Source organism: Hylobates moloch, unplaced genomic scaffold (assembly GCF_009828535.3).
Source record: "Hylobates moloch isolate HMO894 unplaced genomic scaffold, HMol_V3 SCAFFOLD_7, whole genome shotgun sequence".
NCBI classification, from domain to species: Eukaryota; Metazoa; Chordata; class Mammalia; order Primates; family Hylobatidae; genus Hylobates; species Hylobates moloch.
This window is the reverse complement of record NW_026652282.1, coordinates 122,958,936-122,979,830: the sequence shown is the minus strand read 5'-3', so window position 1 is coordinate 122,979,830 and position 20,895 is coordinate 122,958,936. Positions and strand designations below refer to the sequence as shown.

The following is a 20,895-nucleotide window of genomic DNA, read 5'->3' as shown; positions in this document are numbered from 1 at the left end:
TTCCCCAAATCGAGGTACAGATTCAATGTACTCCCAATCAAGATCCCACCTGCATTTTTTGCAGATATTGACAAGCTTATCTTAAAACTCACGTAAATTTAAAGGGCCTAGAACAGCCAAACCAATATTGTAAAAGAAAAGCAAAGTTGAATGACTCTCCCTTTCCTATTTCAAAACTTACCACAAAGCCGTAGCATTCAAGAAAGCATACTGCTTAGATACTTTTAAATGTACTAATTGATAGAATAAAATTTAGAGAACAGGAATAAACTGATAAAGCTATGGTCAATTGAACATAGGAAAGGATGTCACGGTAATTCAGTGAATCATATTTTCAACAAATGGTGCTTGGACAACTGGACATCCACATGCAAATAAATGAATATAAATGCCAGAGTATACTTGGGAATTATGGAAGTTCTATCTAGAACAGAAAAATGTTTACCAATGATTGGTGAACTAAAGGAAAAGAGATTTAATAGGGCTTCTCATACTCCCTGATTCAGTGTTAGGACCTGTGAGATTTTGCTATAGACATCAAGGGCCATGTCCATATTATGTTAGGCCCTTTCCAAGATGGACACCTGTAGTGACAACAGATTTTGGCATAGAAATTGTGGATATTAGAATATGCCTAGGTCCTGAAGGCAATGTTAGAAAAGAGCCAGAAGAAAGACTTTCATTCTCCCTTCTTTTGGTTACCATCCATCTGCTCTTTGACATCCTTCCTACACTTGAAAAAAAAAAAGATCTTGGCATTTTCCAGAACATTCGTGGACCAGGAGGACATCACACTAAGTTAAATAATCCAGACAGAAAGAAAAAGATTATATGATCTCATATGTGGACTATGTAAATAAGGGGTCCAATAGACAGAGGTGGGAATGAAACATTGGGGGTGGAGAAGAGATGGGGAGATGTAAGTCAAAGGACACAAAATACCAGATATGTAGGATGGACAAGTATAGTGATCTAATGTACAGGGGGACTAAAGCTACGGAAATTATATCATGATTTTTTGTTAAATAAGTAGATTTTAGCTGTTATTGTCACACACTTAAAAAAGTGAGAAGAGAGATATGCTAATCATTTTCACCATTGTAACCATTTTACTTTATATATATATCCCATAATGACATGTTGTAAACCCCAAATATACAAAATAAAATTTCTTTAAAATAAACGTTAAAAAATCCATCACACTTCTGTATACTAACATTGAACATGTGGAAATAAAAATTAAACACATGATACTATTTACAGTCACTTGAAAGAAAATGTAATCCTAAGGTATAAATTAAACAAAACATGGACCAGAAAGTGGGTACAAAAATTAAAAATCCAAATATATTTCTTAAATTTATATAATAGAAAAATATATCTGACAAGGGAGGAACAGATTAGACATACGTAGATGCATCTTAAAAACAGGCCTGAGTGAAACATTAAATATTGACAATAGATATATACATTTAAAACAAATGTCCACAAACAATAAAAAAAATGTATTGACACTCATACAAAGAAAAGGATATACATCAAATGCATTACAATGATTGACGACGAAGACAAGGGGAATAAAACTGGGCCATGGAAATAAAGGAGAGTGAATGAGTAAATAAACAGGAGAGGGTCTTGAGCAGTTAACTCAAAGAATATAACTCTGCCATCTACATTGATGCCAAAACCACTGTGTTGTATTTCCTCCAGTAAAAAAGATATTTTCTTTTAGGGGAAGAATTCTTAATCACTGACATTCTATAGAAATGCTGGTATATGGAAGTAGTAATAACAATACCAGCTTTTACTTGTATTGTTGTATTAAAATTCTCTGTAGACAATGCTTCTGTTTGTTGCCTGCAGTAGACACAGGCCAATTCCAGTGCCCCACACTTGGTAGGTGACTGCTTCACCTAGAGTTTCTTAACAAGTGCCTTAGTATTGGGACCATGTCCTCCAAACACCATTATTTTATTGTGTGTGGCATGCTGTCTTACTTTCTGTAGGATGAGGTTCTTGTTCCTTTTGAGGACCTTCAGTTGCTCACAGCATTGGGTGAGTTACAAAACACACCACTCTGAGGTATGTGGCCTGAAGGTGGTGATTTTGATGTCTTCATTTTGGAAAGAGTGTCACTGTCACCTACATACAATACAGATCTTTTTATGTGCTCTTCTAAACATGCACATGCTCCAAGGAACACCAAATCCTTTTCTTCCTCTCCTGTGAGATAAAATTTTAAGAAGAAAATTTATCTCCAGGAATCAGTCCCCCCCAGTCTTTATTTACAATGTCTGGCTAACCTGTGGATCTGTCTGCCAGTGCTACAGGATCTCATATCCCTCCGTTCTCAAATGCCTATCTTTTCCCTTCCCTTCCTCCCCACCATCAGAAAAAAAGGCAGAGGTATACACAGTCATCAGCTCCTCAAACTGATTTTATTGTAATCATCGCCATCAGTGGTGATGATCCAATTTGTACTAATTCTGCCCACCATCCTGTGGAGATCCTGCAGATATGTCTAGGTCTCCTTTCTCTTTGATTGGATCGGTGGAGTTCTCTGTAGGCTGGTTATTCTCCAGTTGATTTGAATTTCTTTTCTTATTCTTCCTGTAGTAAAACACTAATGTTGGATATTTTGCTTTTTCTGTCTCTTTCAAACTCTGTTTGGGGGCTGAGGCTCTGTCCAGATTCTTCTTCTTCTGGTAAAAAAAAAAAAAAAACAGGGAGAGGCCAGAAAGGTGTTATTTTGGATGAAGAGGGTAGAGAATAAATAGCAAGGGCGTCTTTATAAGAAGGAATGCAGGTTGAGGAAGGGGCTTGTGCCAGAGAAGAGCAAGGTGGAATCATAGGGTAGGGATCTATGGGGAAGAAGAGGAACATGGGTAGGGTCATCTGTGTTACTCCAAACTGCATGATTTTGTAAGCTCCCTGCTATTTTGCAGACCTTGGTCAAAGTGAAACATTCCAGGGGGTTCAGGCCATGAGAAACATCCTGCCTAACCACTTGACTACAAGGTGGACAAAGGCCCAACTAAGAAACATTCCTATCATATCTTTCTGGGCAAAGGTCCAAGAAACACCACAATGACATCCCACAGGAAAAAGGGTCAAACCACCTGATCATAAGACTGTCTTATCAATATCCTGCCAGGCAGCATCCCATACTTCCCAGCTCCCTCCCACCCATACCTGTAAGTACCCCAGCCTGTAAGTGGTAGTGGGCTCTGGCATTAAGCTGGTCCCCCACTTCTGCAGCTGTCGGCAATATACCTGTGTTGCTGTTTGAGTGGTCCCCTCTTTGTGTGTCTTTAACCCTTGCCTTCCTTTCAAAACCTAACATTTTGGTGCCAAAACCCGGGATGGGGACTGAATTCTACCAGGTAAGTCTTCTTTACATCCTGGAAAGCAGCAAGCAGCAAAAACTAGACCTGAGCCTGCTTCCATATCCTGAGTGGACTACCTGTTCCCAGCCCTGTTCTCCTTATTCTCTCATTTTCTCCAGTCCTGGGCTGACCTCTAGGTCCTGATCAAACTTTCCATCCTCTGTTTGCTTCCTTACCCTTTCTGGGTGGCTCCAGTAAGGATCACCCCCATTGCTGGACCTTACATCCAACACCAGTCTCCAATTAGTGGGTGAATCTCCCTTTTCCTCTTTTCCGGATTTTCCTCTATTTCTGCTGGTTCTCTAGAAAATCCTAGCACTGGGTTGGAGGTCTCCCTGGTCACCAGGTGACCGCAGCCTGCCTTCTCAGGGGACATCTTCAGAACGCTCACCACTCCAGCCACTCTGGCCACTAGGGGACTGTGAAGAGCTGCCACAGCTCTTTGGTACATCCCAGCTCTCCTACGTCCGTTCTCCTGGGAGGAATTGGGTAGTCACTTTTCTCCGGGGTATTCACTTCCCTTCTGCATACTCACTCTTTGCTGGGATATTAACTCCCTTCTGAGGTACTGGCTTCCCTCTGGGGTATTCATTACCCTCTGGAGATGCTCATTCTCTTCAGGGGTATGCACTCCCCTCCTCCAAACAACAAAACTTTCAACTTCCAAATTGAACATAATCTAAAAAACTTTCTCTAATGCAATGGTAAAGGATCAAAAGTGCCTTGCTTATCTCTGTTCATGGATTGCTGTCTCTCTCTGCCAATCTTGTTCCCCTTTTCAAATCCTCCTCCTCAATGAAAAACCCGCAAAAATGCCGCCTCCTCAGGACAAGCCTTTCTCCTCTTATTTCAACCTGGTAAACAAAACCCCTATCTCAGTCCCCCTCCCAACATCATTTCCTCCTTCTTCTCCTTTGGCTCTGGCTCCTCCACCCCCTTACTGTCGCCTTCCATCCCCCCCTTCGTTCTCCACCACAAACCAGGTCTCACACCCACCCCCCTAGTGCTGAAAACCAGGCACACACCCGAAGGCCTTCCAAAGCCCTTCCCTTGCAGGAGATCATGAGGGACAAAAGCATAATCTGAGCTCATGTTCCCATCTCTCTAGCCAACCTCTCTCATATTAAAAAGAGACTTGGCTCCTTTATCCAAGGATCCCATCTCTTTCCACAAGGAATTTTTGTATGCCACTCAATCTTACGACCGTACCTGGCAAGACATATATGTCATGCTCTCCTCCACCGTCTCCCCAGAAGACAGGGAATGCATCTGGATGGCTGTCCAGGCCAATGCAAACACCCTCCACCAACAAGATGCTGCCCATAACTGAATAGGGACCCTAACTGTCCCCAGGACGTACCCCAGTTGGAATTATCAGGCAACTTCTGCAGACAGACAAAAACAAGGCCATATGATATCATGCCTTCTAGCTGGCATAAATAAAGCTGCCCGTGCTCTTTTCCTCTACTGCCTTTCAAAAGCCCTAATACCAATAAGGGCAGAATCCACCTTCATTTACACTTTATCTCCCAGTCAGCCCCCGACATCCAAAAGAAACTTGAAAAACTGGAGGATGGCCCTCAAACCTCCCAAAGACACTTAATCGAAGTGGCATTTGAGGTCTTTAATAATAGAGAAGAAGAACTGAAAACACAAGGACCAGGCTAAATACCAAATGCTGGCAGCTGCCATTCAACAGGGTTCCCAATGCATACAGAAGTCCTCAGTGTTACAACAGTCACTGCCAGGAGCCTGTTACAAGTGCAGCCAACAGGGACACTGGGCAAAAGCCTGCCCTAATCCCAGGACACCCAGGAAACCTTGCCCCATCTGTGTTATCAAGGAACACTGAAAGTCAGACTGTGTTCAGCAAAACTTTTCATCCCGCTTCATAACCTCTAACTGAAGACTGACAGGGCCTGGAGTCTGCCCCCCACCCGCCAACATCACCACCTCAGAACCCAGGATAACACTGTCAGTCTCTAGTAAGCCCATGTCTTTCCTGTTGGATACAGGGGATAGTTACTCAGTTTTACCAGAATATTCTGGACCTCTCCTCAGTTCCTCTGTCTCTATTGTGAGAGTCAATGAAATCCCCTCTAGGCACAAACAGACTGGTCCTTTATTATACAATCCATTCAACACCCCCCTTCGCCACTCCTTCCTGGTTATCCCTCAGTGCCTTACCCCTATCTTGGGGTGGGAAATGTTAAGTAAATTCCAGAACTCCATGCAATGTGGTTCCTACAATTCTACTCCTTTTATTTTACTCTGTCACCCAAATGCTTCCCTCCCCCCAACCCCCATCTTCATTAGCCACCCTGTTACCTTCTGTTAATTCTAAAGTTTGGAATGTTTCTAAACCCACAATAGCCACACACAACATCCCAGTTAAAATAACCCTCCAAATTCCTCCACTTTCCTTCATCAGTCTCAATATCCCCTTAACCCAGCTGGCCTTAGGGCCCTCAAGCCTATTATCTGTAAAGTTTAACAAGCTCAAATTCTCAAGTCTGTCAACTTTTGCTCCAACATCCCTATCCTGGCTGTCCAAAAGACAGATGGGTCTTACCTCTTGGTCCAAGATCTTGGAGTTGTTAACCAGGTGATGGTGCCAATTCATTAGGTGGCTCCCAACCCATATACTTTACTCTCCCATATTGCCCCATCTACCATACACTTCTCTGAATTGCGTCTAAAAGATGCCTTTTTCACTATTGCCTTAAATCTGGCTTCCCAAAGTTTTTTTTCTTTTTTTTCTTTTTTCTTTTTTTTTTGCTTTCGTGTAGTCAAATCCTAATACTCACACCTTCACCCAACTGACATGGACCATACTCCCACAGGGGTTCCAGGGTAGCCCCCAGGATAGCCCCCACCCATTCAGACAGGCCCTCACCAAGGACCTAGCTGAACTTCCCCTTCATTTTAGCACCCTCCTCCAATATGTCAATGACCTCCTTCTCTGTAGCCCCTCCCGTAACCTGTCAATCCAACACGTCACTAAGGTTTTAAACTTCCTCCATAATTGAGGATATCGGGTGTCACCCACAAAAGCTCAGGTTGCCCAAACCCAGGTTACTTACCTTGAGTTTCTCCTAACCCCTAATTCTTGGGCCATCCCAACCCAACAAAATGAGCTAATTCAGGACATGCCCCTTCCCCACACCAAAAAGGACCTCTTCTCCTTCTTGAGCCTCGTGGGATACTTCCAGCTGTGCATTCCCAACTTTGACTTGCTGGTCAAGCTGCTTTACACGGCCTCACATGGGCCCATCCTAAAACACCTGAACCGAGCTTGCCCCATCAACTCCCACTTAAAAACAAAAACGAAAAAATGCCCTTTTAAGGGCCCTGTCACTGGGACTGCCTAACCCCACCAAGCCCGTTACTTTGTATGTACATTCTGACCAAGGCCTTGCTCTTGGACTACTCTGCCAAACATACGGTGACGCCCCAGAAGCCATTGCACGCCGCTCAAAACAACTGGACTCTGTCATCCAAGGCTGGTCACTCTGACTAAAAATCTTGGGTGTGTCCACATTGCTGGCCTTAGAGGCACAGAAACTCCCTTTCTACCAACACATTACTATTGCATCTTCCCATTACCTACAGGACCTCATAAACCATCAATCCCTTCTATCCCTCCCATCATCCCACTTACAGCAGGTACATGCCTTACTCATAGGTAACCCTCTAATTGCCTTCCAAAGATATAAAACTCTCAACCTGAAAAACTCTCAACCTGAACACCCTCCTCCCTGTTAATATCTTCTAAGCTCTCTCACTCCTGCCTGGACCTCTTAAACTTCCTCTCCTCCCACTTCCAACATATTTCAAAAGCTCCTTTGCGGGGAACACCTACATGGTTCATTAACGGAAGCTCTTTAAGGGAGCCATGTTCAGCAGCTGTCCACATCATCATTGCCAAAAATGAGCTCCTAGAATCCAATGCTCTCCCACTCCATACTACCTTACAACAGGCAAAGCTAGTAGCCCTAACCCGGAATCTCACCTTAGCAAATGGAAAGAGAGTTAACATTCACACCAACTGCAAATATGCGTGGCACATCCTACACTCTCACACCTTAATCTGGCAGGAAAGGGGTTTTCTAACTACAAAAGGAACCCCCATAAGAAATAGGAAACTTGCACACAAGCTGCTGGAGGTGGCTAACCTACCACCGAAGGCCACCATTATCCATTGAAAGGGACACCAAAAGGCTACAGATGCCATAACAAAGGGAAACTTCTAAACACATTCAGCAGCCTGGCAGGCAGCCCTTAATGTTTCATCATTATTACCCATTTTTCCCAGCATACAACCTGTATATACCCACGAGGAACAAACCCCACTTGCCTGGGCTGGCACCATTCAGGAAAAAATGGTTCTACCTCAATGATAAAAGTGTCTTGCCGAAGTATTAAAAACCTTCTGTACTTTTATATGTGCACGACCATTTCCATGCCAGTTACTGCCCCTACTCCAGCTTTTAAAAACTTAAATACATTCTTCCACCATGGCTGCCAATCTGAAAGATATTACTAAGACATGTTCCCTTTGCACTTAAACTTCCCCTCAGGAAGCTATCAAACCATCGCCTTTCCCACACACCAGGCCTGAGGACACACACCAGGGCAGGACTAACAAACCAGCTTCACCCACGTGCCTCCCAGCAAATGATTCCTGTACCTTCTGATAATAGTAGATACATTCTCTGGATGGATAAAAGCTTTTCCTACCACCACCGAAAAGGCACACCCCATCACTTCGATTCTCTTCACTCATATTATCCACAGGTTTAAACTCCCCTCTCGGATTCAGTCAGACAATGGGCCAACATTTGTTTCACAGGCTAACCAACAGCTGGCAAAGGCTCTAAGCATTAAGTGGGCCTTCCATATTCCTTACCTCCCCTAATCTTCAGGTAATTAAAAAGACAAAACAAAACAAAAAAGAAAAAAAAAAACTCCCTAGAGATTAAAACAGCCGAGGCTTCACTTCTCCTACGGGTCCTCATGCATTTATGAGCCATTTCCCCAAATCCCCTCAGCCTAAGCCCTATCATCCCCAGCCCAAAAGTCAATCCTCAAAACCGTCCTCCCTGTCCCTACAATCAGGGGACTGGGTCTGAATCGCCAGGTGATCCTAACTACTCACACAGTGGCAAAGCTAACATCCTTTCACACTGAATACACCATTCCAAACTAAAAAGAGCACCAGATTCACATCTAGAAATTTCTTCACCCCCAGATTACCCTCTCTCCCTCACAGGCCCAACCTCACTGTACTTAACAAGAATTCCAGAAGTTGCCAATCCAGAACGCCCTAGTCCATAACAGTCTCCGTCTCCAATTTCCAATCTTTTATCTCATACTTTATTTCAGATCTTTCCTGGTTTCCCTTCCCCGTGTCCCTGGATAGCCCATGCCAATTTCTCACAATAAGCCAGGAGGTACGATGGCAGGGCACCTTCCAAAACTTCACTCCTACTCAAATCTCCTTTTTCTCCTTTTGCCCTCTTTGTCTGTGGAATATTCTAAGTCCCCACCCCCAACCTCTAACAGTTGAGCCCCCTTCATCAGCCTCACACACTGCCTCTTAACTCAGTCACACTCCTGTCTTTCTTCCAACTGTTAAATTTGTTTGTCCACACAAATCCAGCACTTCACAGCCCTTCCTTTCAAACTGGCCACATAAACCCAGTCCAAAATAAACCTGCATCTCACCTACTCGGCCAATTCATTCCCAAAACCTGTTTATAATCTTGCTCAGCTAAACACCTTTCTCCCCAATCTATCAGATCCACCCACGCCATCACACACAGGGCTGTCACCCTCCTTCGCCTAATAGCCTCTTAACTAAACATGATACAAGTCGGATTCCATAAAACACCTCTTACCAACCCCTCCCCTCTCCACCAGAGCAGCTCTTCACGTATCCAACTCAAGGGCGCTCCCTGGAAAAAATGCACAAACAATTCCCTCAACTGCAACCTGTATCCTTCTGCCATATCAGGACCGCAATGACTATTAGTTACAAAAACCCATTTATCTCTCTCTCTCCAAAACCAAACAGCCTTCAACTCCTCCCCCACCAGCATTTTCTGTCATGCCCTCACAGGGGCTACCCTTGCTGGCAGCTATTCAACTTGGAAAAACATAAAAGTTAAAACAAAGGGTTTGTGCAGAATTCAACCCCCACCTTCTCATGACTTGCCACCATAACCTACAACTTTTGTCTGTCCACCCCGCAGTGTCTTCTTCCTTTGTGCCGCAAACTCTTATCTCTGCCTACTGGCCAATTGGTCAGGAACATGCACCCTTGTGTTTCAGTCTAAACATTAACATTTTGCCTGACAAGCAGACATCCAGGTTCTTTTAGTAGCTTCTGTCTCATCTTCCTCCGCACACACTAAGCAGGCTCTACATCTCATTCTAGTGTTAGCAGAACTAAACTTCTCTGCTGCACTCAGCACTGGGATAGCAGGGGGCCACTTTCTTAGGTCCCCTGATCTTTCTCCTCCAAATACTACAATTGGCCCATGAATACTCACCTTCGTATCCCGCTTTATCTCCCGAAAGCTAAACTCCCCTGTCCAGGCAGCCACCCAGCAACACACTGATACCATCCTTCTCCTCTGCCAAGTCCAGTACCAGTGCCTCCAGGAAAACAACTCTGAAGTCCAACACCCACTGCTTCAAAACCCAAACCCTGATTACAGCTCCCCTATTCAGCAGGAAGCAGCCAGATAATCAACAACGCCCCTCTTCCTTTTATGCTAAAGTAGAAGGCAAGAATATTAGTCTAAACTGCACTGTTTTGTAAGCTCCCTTCTATTTTGCAGACCTTGGTCAAAGTGAAGCATTCCACGGGGGTTCTGGCCGTGAGAAAAATCCCACCTAACTGCCTGACCACGAGGTGGATAAAGGCCCATCTAAAAAAACATCCCTATCATATCTTGTTGGGCAAAAATGTCCAAGCAACACCATGATGACATCCCACTGGAAAAAGGGCCAAACTGCCTGATCATAACAACATCTCATCAATATTCTGCCGAGCAGCAAGCCATACTGCCCAAACCTCTCCCACCCATACCTATAAGTATGCCAGCCTGTATGTAGCGGTGGGCTCTGGCATTAAGCTGGCCCCCCATTTCTGCAGATGTCTGCAGTATACCCGTGTTGCTGTTTGACCCGCCCCCTATCTGTGTGTCTTTCTTTCACCCTCACCTTCCCTTCAAAACCTAACAATCTGACCTTGTCAACTTTTCTTTTGTTGGATGCACAGGGGCTCTTCATTTTATTCCCTTTTGTGCTTGAAGTTGGCTCTTCCATGATTATGGTTGGTTGTAGAATTTCTATACTAGGATCTTCTAGGGTGCAGATTTCCACAGCTGTATTGAAGCTTTCCAGTGGGCTGTCCAAGAGCTTTTGCCCACCCTGTATATATACCCTCCTGGGAGCAAGACGAAGCCACACCCTTGAGCTTTGTTTGGTCATCCAAGCAATGTTCCAGGCAATGGTAGTCCTAGGGTGGCTTTGGCATCACAAAGAACCACCTGTGACAACTCCCTGGGTTTGTGGGGGAGGGGTGGCAGGGGTGTAGAGGAACCCAAATGCTGTTGTTGTTTCAACATCCCCTGAAGATACATCCCAAACTAATCTGCCTCCGCTCCTCATTTCTCCATGTTTAATGTTCATGGTTCACGTGGAAGTGAGAGGATGATTCCTTCAAGTCCTTCCCCACAGCCATTCCTGTTAAGTGATTCATTCTTTTGTCTTCCAACCCTCACCATGACCTAGTATTTTAGATGTCTCACCTCAAATCCCTCCAAGCTAGTGTGGCTACATTTAATTATTGGTGGAGATGTGAATTATCCCACTTCCCTCCTACAGTTCCTTCATATGCACCTTGAAGACCATTAACTTTCAGGTTTCTGCCAGGCAAATTTCAATCCATGCTCTTTTTTCCAATGTCCATGTAGTCCTCTTAAGTTTCCTATTTCTAGTCTGAAATCATGGCCTTCAGTCTGCCAGAACTTCAGTGAATAAACATTCTTACTGGGTATCCTAGTCTTGTTTCAAATCAAGGGTGTATGTTCATAGCAAACGTAGTCTCCCAACATGGATTTTACCAGTGTGTAGGGTTGGGGGAGGAGTGGGTATACATGTGCTGGAAGTTGTTCTGAGTGTTTACATGCAGAATACTATCTAACACCAACATGTGCACCAGTGTGAGCATTGTTACATTTTGTAATGGAGATTGTGTCCAGTGCAAAAGAAAAACAAAAGGCATTTAGTGTGGAAGGGTAGAAGTAAAAGGATCCTTTGTCAAAGACTACACGAGAGCCTGTGTAGAAAAGTCAATCAAAAAAAAAAAAAAAAAGGCTTCGACAATAGTTGCGATTAGCAAGATTGCAGGATAGGAGATCAACACACAAATCAATTGTATGTTTATATGTTAGAAGTTATATATTAGAAGTTTATATATTAGAACAGTCAGTGTTTCAGCCAATGGTAGTCCTAGGGTGGACTGGTAGTTAATTTCAACAACCGGAATTTGAAATTAAGCACAGTGCAATTTAAAATATCACAAAAAATATTAAAGGCTTAGGGATAAATCTGAACAAAAATGTAAATGGCTTGTACAGTTAAAACTACAAAAAAATTGCAAAGATAAATTAATAACATAAGGAAAAATCGAGATGTATCCTTTGATTTTCGCTTAGAAGATTCAATATTGTAAGATGTCAGTTATTTCCAAATTCATCTGTAGATTCAACTCAAACCTAATAAAAATTCTAAAAAGATTTCTTAATAGAAATTGACAGGATAATTATAATATTCATATGGAAATGTAATGGGCCTAGAACAGCCAAAAGAAAAGTGTCGAATCTTAAAAAGCTCTGGATTGTATTAATGTCAGTGTTCTAGTTTTGATAGTGTAACCTGGTAGTGTACTGAAGAGTTTACCATTGGGAGAGGTTGGTTGAAGGATACATAAGGCCTCTATGTACAATATCTTTGAAACTTCTTGTGAACTTATAATTGTTTCAAAAGAGAAAGATAAAAATATTTTAAAAGAGAGAAAGAGAGAGGGCCAAAGATAGAGGAGGCATGGCCCTAGATTTCTCTCACAGGTTGACACCTGTCCAGTTCTCTATAGGAAGTCACAAAAATCAATAATGGAAAAAATAAAATAAAATGAAAGGGCAGTAGACCCTAGATTTTTGTTCCAGTGCTCATCGAGCTCACATATCTTTATTTCATACACCATAAAATCAAGAAAGTCCTAGCAAAGTACCCTGCTGACCTCCAAACACAACCAATTTATAGCATTCCCATGAGTTCCATCTAAAATCTAAGAAATCAAAAGAACATTGTTATTAAAGTACACATTTTTCTTAGTGAATCCCAGATGTTGTCTAGAGATTAACAATTTTATTTATTAAATCCAAGCTAACTTCTAAGGATTTAATTTTTTTTTTTTTTGGACTCTTGCCTGCAATTAACAGTGAGAACATCACCCTCACTTGTCATGTTATAAAAAAACAAAACAAAACAAATAAACAAAAACCAAAAGGCCTACCACATAAAATAGGGTAGGTCAAAAACTGATTAAAATTGCTGAAAATAACAGCTTTCAATTGCCTTATTACCTTTTATAATTGTTTTCTAAATTTGTTTACTAAAAAATGTTTTGGTGGGTATATCACTATCCAACGAAAATTTATCAAAATGTTAGGAACACATTCAGTGCATATTTCTATTGAAAGATTACAACTGACTTTATAAAATAACTCCTATTGAAATCTTTAGTAATTATATTTTCCACCGAAATGAATAATAAAAAATTAAAGGCCATCAGTGTACAATGAGTTCATTGCATTGAACTTTTTTATTTCTGATGTTTTTAGTTTTCAAGAATATTCTTCTTTATCAGATCAGGTTGAGGAACTACTCAAAGTCACTCTCCCATGTCATGCTATAAGTCAAAAATGGACCAGGATGAGAACCAGGGACTCCTAGAAACCTTTTCAGCTCTTGTTTTGGGGCCTTTGTACAAATGATATTATAAACTGACACTAGTTTAGTTATAATAATAACCATCAACTACATTTTAATGATTTTTGTTACACGTTTTAAGCTGTCTAAGGCAGGTTTTAATAGTGTAATGTGGTATAGGATACGATCTGCTTGGGATTTGCCCCATTCTGTGGCTACAAACAGCAAGGTATTAGAGGCCAACCATGTATTTCCCTCTGGAGCACAGACAGCTGAAGAGCAATCAATGAAAAAGATGGGAGCGGAATACATCCTACTGCCGGCTTTGCATGTGACTGGATGAGTGGCTTTGAAAAATACCAGCACTATTACCTCTACTACAACCACTGCTACCTCTACACTACTATTAATACTACTAGCAATAGATTCCATACACCAAGAACCTACTATATGCCAGGCTCTGATCTAAGCATATAGTATCTACGCCAAACAGGAAACAGATGGTACATGCAAAATGGAATAATTTGACAAATATTTGTCTGCAAAGAGATCACTTACAAACAGACAGATGCAGGGAGACCATCAGAGATAGTGCTAGTAGTAACTGCCATCACTCCAGACCCAAAAGAATAAGAACAAGAAGGAAGTGGTTACTAGAACCTGGAAAGATCAATAATCATGAGGAAATGACTATTTTAAGAAGAACAGTGACCTCTACCAAGAGACTCATCCAGCCCAGGGTGATTCACAGGGAGGGAGCCAGGAGTATAGGTCCACAGCCCTCACTCTCCTTCCTTTCTCCCTTCCACCTCCAACTCTCCTGGTGGCTCCCCATTAGCCAAACCCAGTGGACACCAGGGACCCTAGGAAGCCATTAATAGAATCCTTCCTAAATAGCCTCCCCGGACAGAACAGGTGAAGTAGGGTGGTGAGTGGACCTGGACAGGCAGAGGGAAGATGTTCAGCAGAGATGCGATGCTCACAGCAGTCCCAGGAGGTAGATATCATCACAGGGGATTGATTTACTGATAAGGAAATTGAGGCCCAGAGAAGCTCAATAACTCAATAATTGTGAAAAAGTGTTCAAACCTAGGTTCATTCTGCCCTAAATCTCATGTTCTTTCTGGCACTCTGGGTAAACTGCATACCTTCTGTAGGCTTCAGACCCCCCAGCTGTAGAATGAGTAAATTGAAACAACGAATGTCATTTAAAAAAATATGCTATGATTCTGTAATCCTCAGCTTTAAAAATGCTATGATTTTTTTAAACTTTAGGTAATATGATTCCAGCCAACCAGACTTACAACTCCACAGTGTAAAACTATGTGTGGTGGGGCTATCCTGCCTTGAACTACCCTGGTTTTTCTTCCTGATTCTTTTATCACTGGGAGGATACTAACCCTTAAGAACAAAGGTCTTGGTTTAATATGCAGGATTAGCCCAGAAATAGGATGCTTTAAACAGAAGTAAGCTATCAAAGACCATCAAATCTCTCAACAACTCTTAAGTGAGCACATATTCTGTCTCAAGCACTGGGCTAGTCATAGGGATATAAAGACCATTGTCCTTGTTCTGCACCTTTTGAAGAAAATTGTTCTTCATGCCATCCCAAAAGTGTATTCTATATCTGGCCTATTGAAAAGATAGCCTGAGGTAATGTCCAGCCTGACAAAATAAAATTGACACCTTAAAATCAAACATTCTAAGGAGTCAGAAATTTTCTACACTGCTCAACATTTTAATTTTTTCTTTTAAATTATTTTTAATTACTTTTTAGGAGTACATAGTAGGTGCATATATTTATGAGATACATGAGATGTTTTGATAGATGCATGCCATATAGAATAATCACATCATGAAGACTGGGGTATTCATCCCTTCAAGCATTTATCCTTCATGTTACAAACAACCCAATAATATTCCTTTGGTTACTTTGAAATGTACAATTATGTTATTATTGGCTGCAGTCACTCTGTTTTACTATCAAATAGTAGGTCTTACTCGTTAATTCTGTTTTATATACCCATAACTTTCCCCACCATCCTTCCAACCCCTAAATACACATCCCATCCTCTGGTTAGCATCCTACTACTCTCTATGTGCATTAGTTCAATTGTTTTGATATTTAGATCCCCCAAATAAGTGAGAACATGGGATACTTGTCTTACTGTGCCTGGCTTGTTTCACTAAGTATAACAATCTCCAGTTCCATCCATGTGGTTTCAAATGATAGGATATCATTTTTTATGGCTTAATAGTACATCATTGTGTATATGTACCCCATTTTTTTCTTCATTTATCTATTGGTGGACATTTAGGTTGCTTCCAGCTCTTAGCTATTATAAACAGTGCTGCAACAAACATGAGAGTTCAGTTGCCTTTTCAATATAACGAATTCTTTTCTTATGGGTATATACTCAATAGTAGGTGTCTTGGATCACATGGTGGCTCTATTTAGGTTTTTGAGGAACCTTCAAACTGTTGAGCAACCTTCAAGCTGTGGTTGTATTAATTTATGTTTCCAACAGTGTACATATCCACATCCTTGCCAGCATTTGCTATTGCCTGTCTTTGTATATAAGCCAATTTAACTGGAGTGAAACAAGATTGCACTGTAGTTTTTACTTGCATTTCTCTGATGATCAGTGACGAGCACCTTTTCATATGCCTGTTTGCCATTAGTGTGTCTTCTTTTGAAAAATGTTTATTCAAATCTATTGGCTATTTTTGAGTAAGATTATGAGATTTTTTTCCTATAGAGTTTGAGCTACTTATATATTCTATACATTAATCTCTTGTCAGATGGGTAGTTAGAAAATATTTTCTCCCATTCTGTGGGTTGTCCCTTCACTTTGTTGATTGTCTTATTTGCTGTGCCGAAACTTTCAAACTTGATGTGATTTTATTGGTTCACTTTTGTTTTGGTTACATGTGCTTATGGGGTATTACTCAAGACATTTTTGCCCAGGCCAAGGTCCTGGAGAGTTTCATCAATGGTTTCTTGTAGTACTTTCATAGTTTGATGCCTTATGTTTAAGTATTTAATCCATTTTGATTTATGTATTGTATATGGCTAGAGATGAGTCTAGTTTCATTATTCTGCATATGGATATCCAGTTTTCACAGCACTATTTATTGAAGGGACTGTCTTTTCCCCAGTATATGTTCTTGGAACCCTTGATGAAAATGAGTTCACTATGGTGTTTGGGGTTTGTTTCTGGGTTCTATGTTCGTTCCCACTGGTCTATGTGTCTATTTTTATGCCAATACCATGCTGTTTTGCTTACTATATCTCTGTAGTATAATTTGAAGTCAGGTACTGTAAGTTCTACAGTTTTGCTCATTTTTCTTGGGATAACTTTGGCTATTCTGGGTGGTTTGTAGTTCCATGTAAGTTTTAGAATTCTTTTTTCTATTTCTGTGAAGAATGTCATTGGTACTTTTACAGGGATTTGATTGAATCTGTATATTGCTTTGGGTAATATGGACATTATAGCAATATTGTGTCTTCCAATACATGAACATGGAATATCTTTCCATTTTGTTGTGTCCTCTTCAGTTTCTTTCATCATTGTGTTATACTTTTCATTATAGAGATCTTTCATTTCATTTATTAATTCCTGGGTATTGAGTTTTATTTGTGGCTATTGTAAATGGGACTATATTTTTTATTTTATTCAGATTGTTACTGTTGGAATACAGAAATGCTATTTTTATGTCAATATCGCATCCTGCAGCTTTAAATAATTTATTTATCGATTCTATTTTTTTGCAGTCTTTAGGTTTTTTCAAATATAAGATCATACTATCTGCAAACAAGGATAATTAGAATGCTTCTATTCCAATTTGGATGCTCTTTTTTTCTATCTCTTGTCTGGTTGCTCTTGCTTGGACTTCCAGTATTATGTTACAAAACAGTGTTGAAAGTGGGCATCGTTGTCATCTTTCAGATCTTAGAAGAAGGCTTTATGTTTTTCTACATTCAGTGTGATACTATCTGTGGGTCTGTCATATATGGCTTTTATTCTGTTCAGGAATATTTTCTTCAAGATTTTTATCATGAAAGATATTAAATTTCATCAAATGTATTTTCAGCATCAATTAAGATGACCATATGGTTATTGTCTTCAATCTGTTGATAGGATGTATAACATTGATAATTTGCATATGTTGAACCATCCTTGCGTCCCAGGGATAAGTCCCACTTAATGAACGATCATTTTAATGTATTTTTGAACTTAGTTTCCTAGTATATTGCTGAGAATTCTTGCATCAATATTCATTCAAGATATTGGTCTATAGGCTTTTTTTTAATGTGTCTTTGCCTGGTCTTGGTATCAGGGTAATGCTGGACTCATACGATGAGTTTGGAAGTATTCCCTCCTTTTTATGACTCACAAAATTTCAAGTAGGATTGATATTAATTCTTCTTTCAATGTTTGGTAGAATTCAGTGGTGAACTTATCTGGTCCCAGGCTTTTATGTACTGGGAGAATTTTACTACAGCTTTGATCTCATTACTCATTACTACTATGTTCAGCTTTTGGGCTTCTTCATGATTTAATCCTAACAGTTTGTATTTGCCTAAGGATTTGTCCATTTTGTGTAGATTTTCTAATGTGTTGCTATATAGTATTTTATATTAGCCATTAATGATCTTTTGAATTTATGTGGTATCACTTGTTCTGTCACCTTTTTTATCTCTGATTTTACTTATTTGGTTCTTCTCTCCTTTTCTTAGTCAAGCAGGCTTAATGCTTGTCAATTTTGTTTAATTTTTCATAAAACCAATTATATTTTTCATTGGAAACAACTATATTATTTTCTTTTTTTCCAATTTCCTTTATTTCTCCTCTATTATTTCTATTTTATCTATTATTTCTTTTCCTCTATTGACTTTGGGTTCAGTTTACTCTTGTTTATCCAGCTCTTTAAGATGCATCATTAGGTTGTTTATTTGAAGTTTGTCTTCTTTTTTGATTAGGCATTTATAGTTATAAACTTCCCTCTTACTACTTGTAGTAGTCTGTTCTCACGCAACTCTAACAAAATATCTGAGACTAGGTAATTCATAAAGAAAATTGGTTTAATTGACTCACGGTTCTGCAGGCTGTATAGGAAGTATGATGACTTCTGCTTTTGCTCAGCTTCTGGGGAAGCCTCAGGAAACTTAAAATCATGGTGGAAGGCAAAAGGGGATAGAGACATCTGACATGGCCAGAGCAGGAGAAAGAGAGACAGATGGTGAAGGTGCTATACACTTTAAAAAACCAGATCTTGTGAGAACTCTATCACTGGAACAGCACTAGGGCGATGGTGCTAAGCCATTAGAAACGACCCCTATGAGCCAATCACCTTTCACCAAGCCCCACCTCCAGCATTGGGGATTGCATTTCAACAAGAGATTTGGTTGGGGACACAGGTCCACACCATATGAGAATTCCTTTTGCTGTATCCCATAGGTGTTGTTATGTTTCTGTTATCATTTGTTTTAAGACATTTTTCAATTTCCTTCTTAATTTCTTCATAGACACACTGGTCACTCAGTAGCATATTGTTTAATTTCTATGTATTTATATACTTTCCAAAACTTTTTCTGTTTTTGATTTCTAGTTTTATTCTACTACGGTCAGAGAAGATGACTGGTATTATTTCATTATTTTTTAATATTTTAAGACTTATTTTGTGACCTGTCTGTATTAGTTCATTCTCACGCTGCTATAATGACATACACAAGACTGGGTAATTTATAAAGGAAAGAGGTTTAATTGACTCACATTTCCACATGGCTGGAGAGGCTTCAGGAAACTTACAGTCATGGTGGAAATCCCCTCTTCACAGGGTGGCAGGAGAGAGAATGAGTGCTGAGAAAAGGGGGAAGCCCCTTATAAAATCATCAGATTTCATGAGAACTCACTCACTATCACTAGAACAGCAGAGGGGAAAACCACCCCCGTGACTCAATTACCTCCCACTGAGTGCCAGCCACAACACATGAAAATTATGGAAATACAATTCAAAATGAGATTTGGGTAGGGACACAAAGCCAAATGATGTCACTACCGTATCTTTTTTTTTGGTATTCCTTTTTTTATTTTATTTTATTATTATTGTACTTTAAGTTTTAGGGTACATGTGCACAATGTGCAGGCTTGTTACATATGTATCCATGTGCCATGTTGGTGTGCTGCACCCATTAACTCATCATTTAGCATTAGGTATATCTCCTAATGCTATCCCTCCCCCCTCCCCCCACCCCACAACAGTCCCCGGAATGTGATGTTCCCCTTTCTGTGTCCATGTGTTCTCATTGTTCAATTCCCACCTATGAGTGAGAACATGTGGTGTTTGGTTTTTTTGTCCTTGCGATAGTTTACCGAGAATGATGGTTTCCAGTTTCATCCATGTCCCTACAAAGGACATGAACTCATCATTTTTTATGGCTGCATAGTATTCCATGGTGTATATGTGCCACATTTTCTTAATCCAGTCTATCGTTGTTGGACATTTGGGTTGGTTCCAAGTCTTTGCTGTTGTGAATAGTGCTGCAATAAACATACGCGTGCATGTGTCTTTATAGCAGCTTGATTTATAGTCCTTTGGGTATATACCCAGTAATAGGATGGCTGGGTCAATTGGTATTTCTAGTTCTAAATCCCTGAGGAATCGCCACACTGACTTCCACAATGGTTGAACTAGTTTACAGCGCCACCAACAGTGTAAAAGTGTTCCTATTTCTCCACATCCTCTCTAGCACCTGTTGTTTCCAGACTTTTTAATGGTCACCATTCTAACTGGTGTGAGATGGTATCTCATTGTGGTTTTGATTTGCATTTCTCTGATGGCCAGTGATGATGAGCATTTTTTCATGTGTTTTTTGGCTGCATAGATGTCTTCTTTTGAGAAGTGTCTGTTGATGTCCTTTGCCCACTTTTTGATGGGGTTGTTTGTTTTTTTCTTGTAAATTTGTTTGAGTTCATTGTAGATTCTGGATATTAGCCCTTTGTCAGATGAGTAGGTTGCGAAAACTTTCTCCCATTTTGTAGGTTGCCTGTTCACTCTGATGGTAGTTTCTTTTGCTGTGCAGAAGCTCTTTAGTTTCATTAGATCCCATTTGTCAATTTTGGCTTTTGTTGCCATTGCTTTTGGTGTTTTAGACATGAAGTCCTTGCCCATGCCTATGGTTTTCTTCTAGGTTTTATGTTTTAGGTCTAACATGTAATTTTTAATCCACTTGAATGATTTTTGTATAAGGTATAAGAAGGGATCCATTAGCCAGTTTTCCCAGCACCATTTATTGAATAGGGAATCCTTTCCCCATTTCTTGTTTTTGTCAGGTTTGTCAAAGATCAGATAGTTGTAGATCTGCGGCGTTATTTCTGAAGGCTCTGTTCTGTTCCATTGGTCTATATCTCTGTTTTGGTACCAGTACCATGCTGTTTTGGTTACTGTAGCCTTGTAGTATAGTTTGAAGTCAGGTAGCGTGATGCCTGCAGCTTTGTTC

At 40.5% G+C, this 20,895-nt stretch overlaps 1 protein-coding gene across 1 annotated transcript; it reads right to left on the bottom strand.

Annotated features, from left to right (window-relative positions):
- Positions 1-2,419: 2,419 nt before the first annotated feature.
- LOC116811426 (sperm protein associated with the nucleus on the X chromosome N4) lies at positions 2,420-10,808 on the bottom strand. The gene is made up of 2 exons (XM_032756466.2): positions 10,644-10,808; positions 2,420-2,702 (listed from the first exon to the last, which is right to left on the bottom strand). The coding sequence occupies exons 1-2, from the start codon at positions 10,719-10,721 to the stop codon at positions 2,481-2,483; spliced, it is 300 nt and encodes a 99-aa protein (XP_032612357.1). The 5' UTR covers positions 10,722-10,808; the 3' UTR covers positions 2,420-2,480.
- Positions 10,809-20,895: the final 10,087 nt, after the last annotated feature.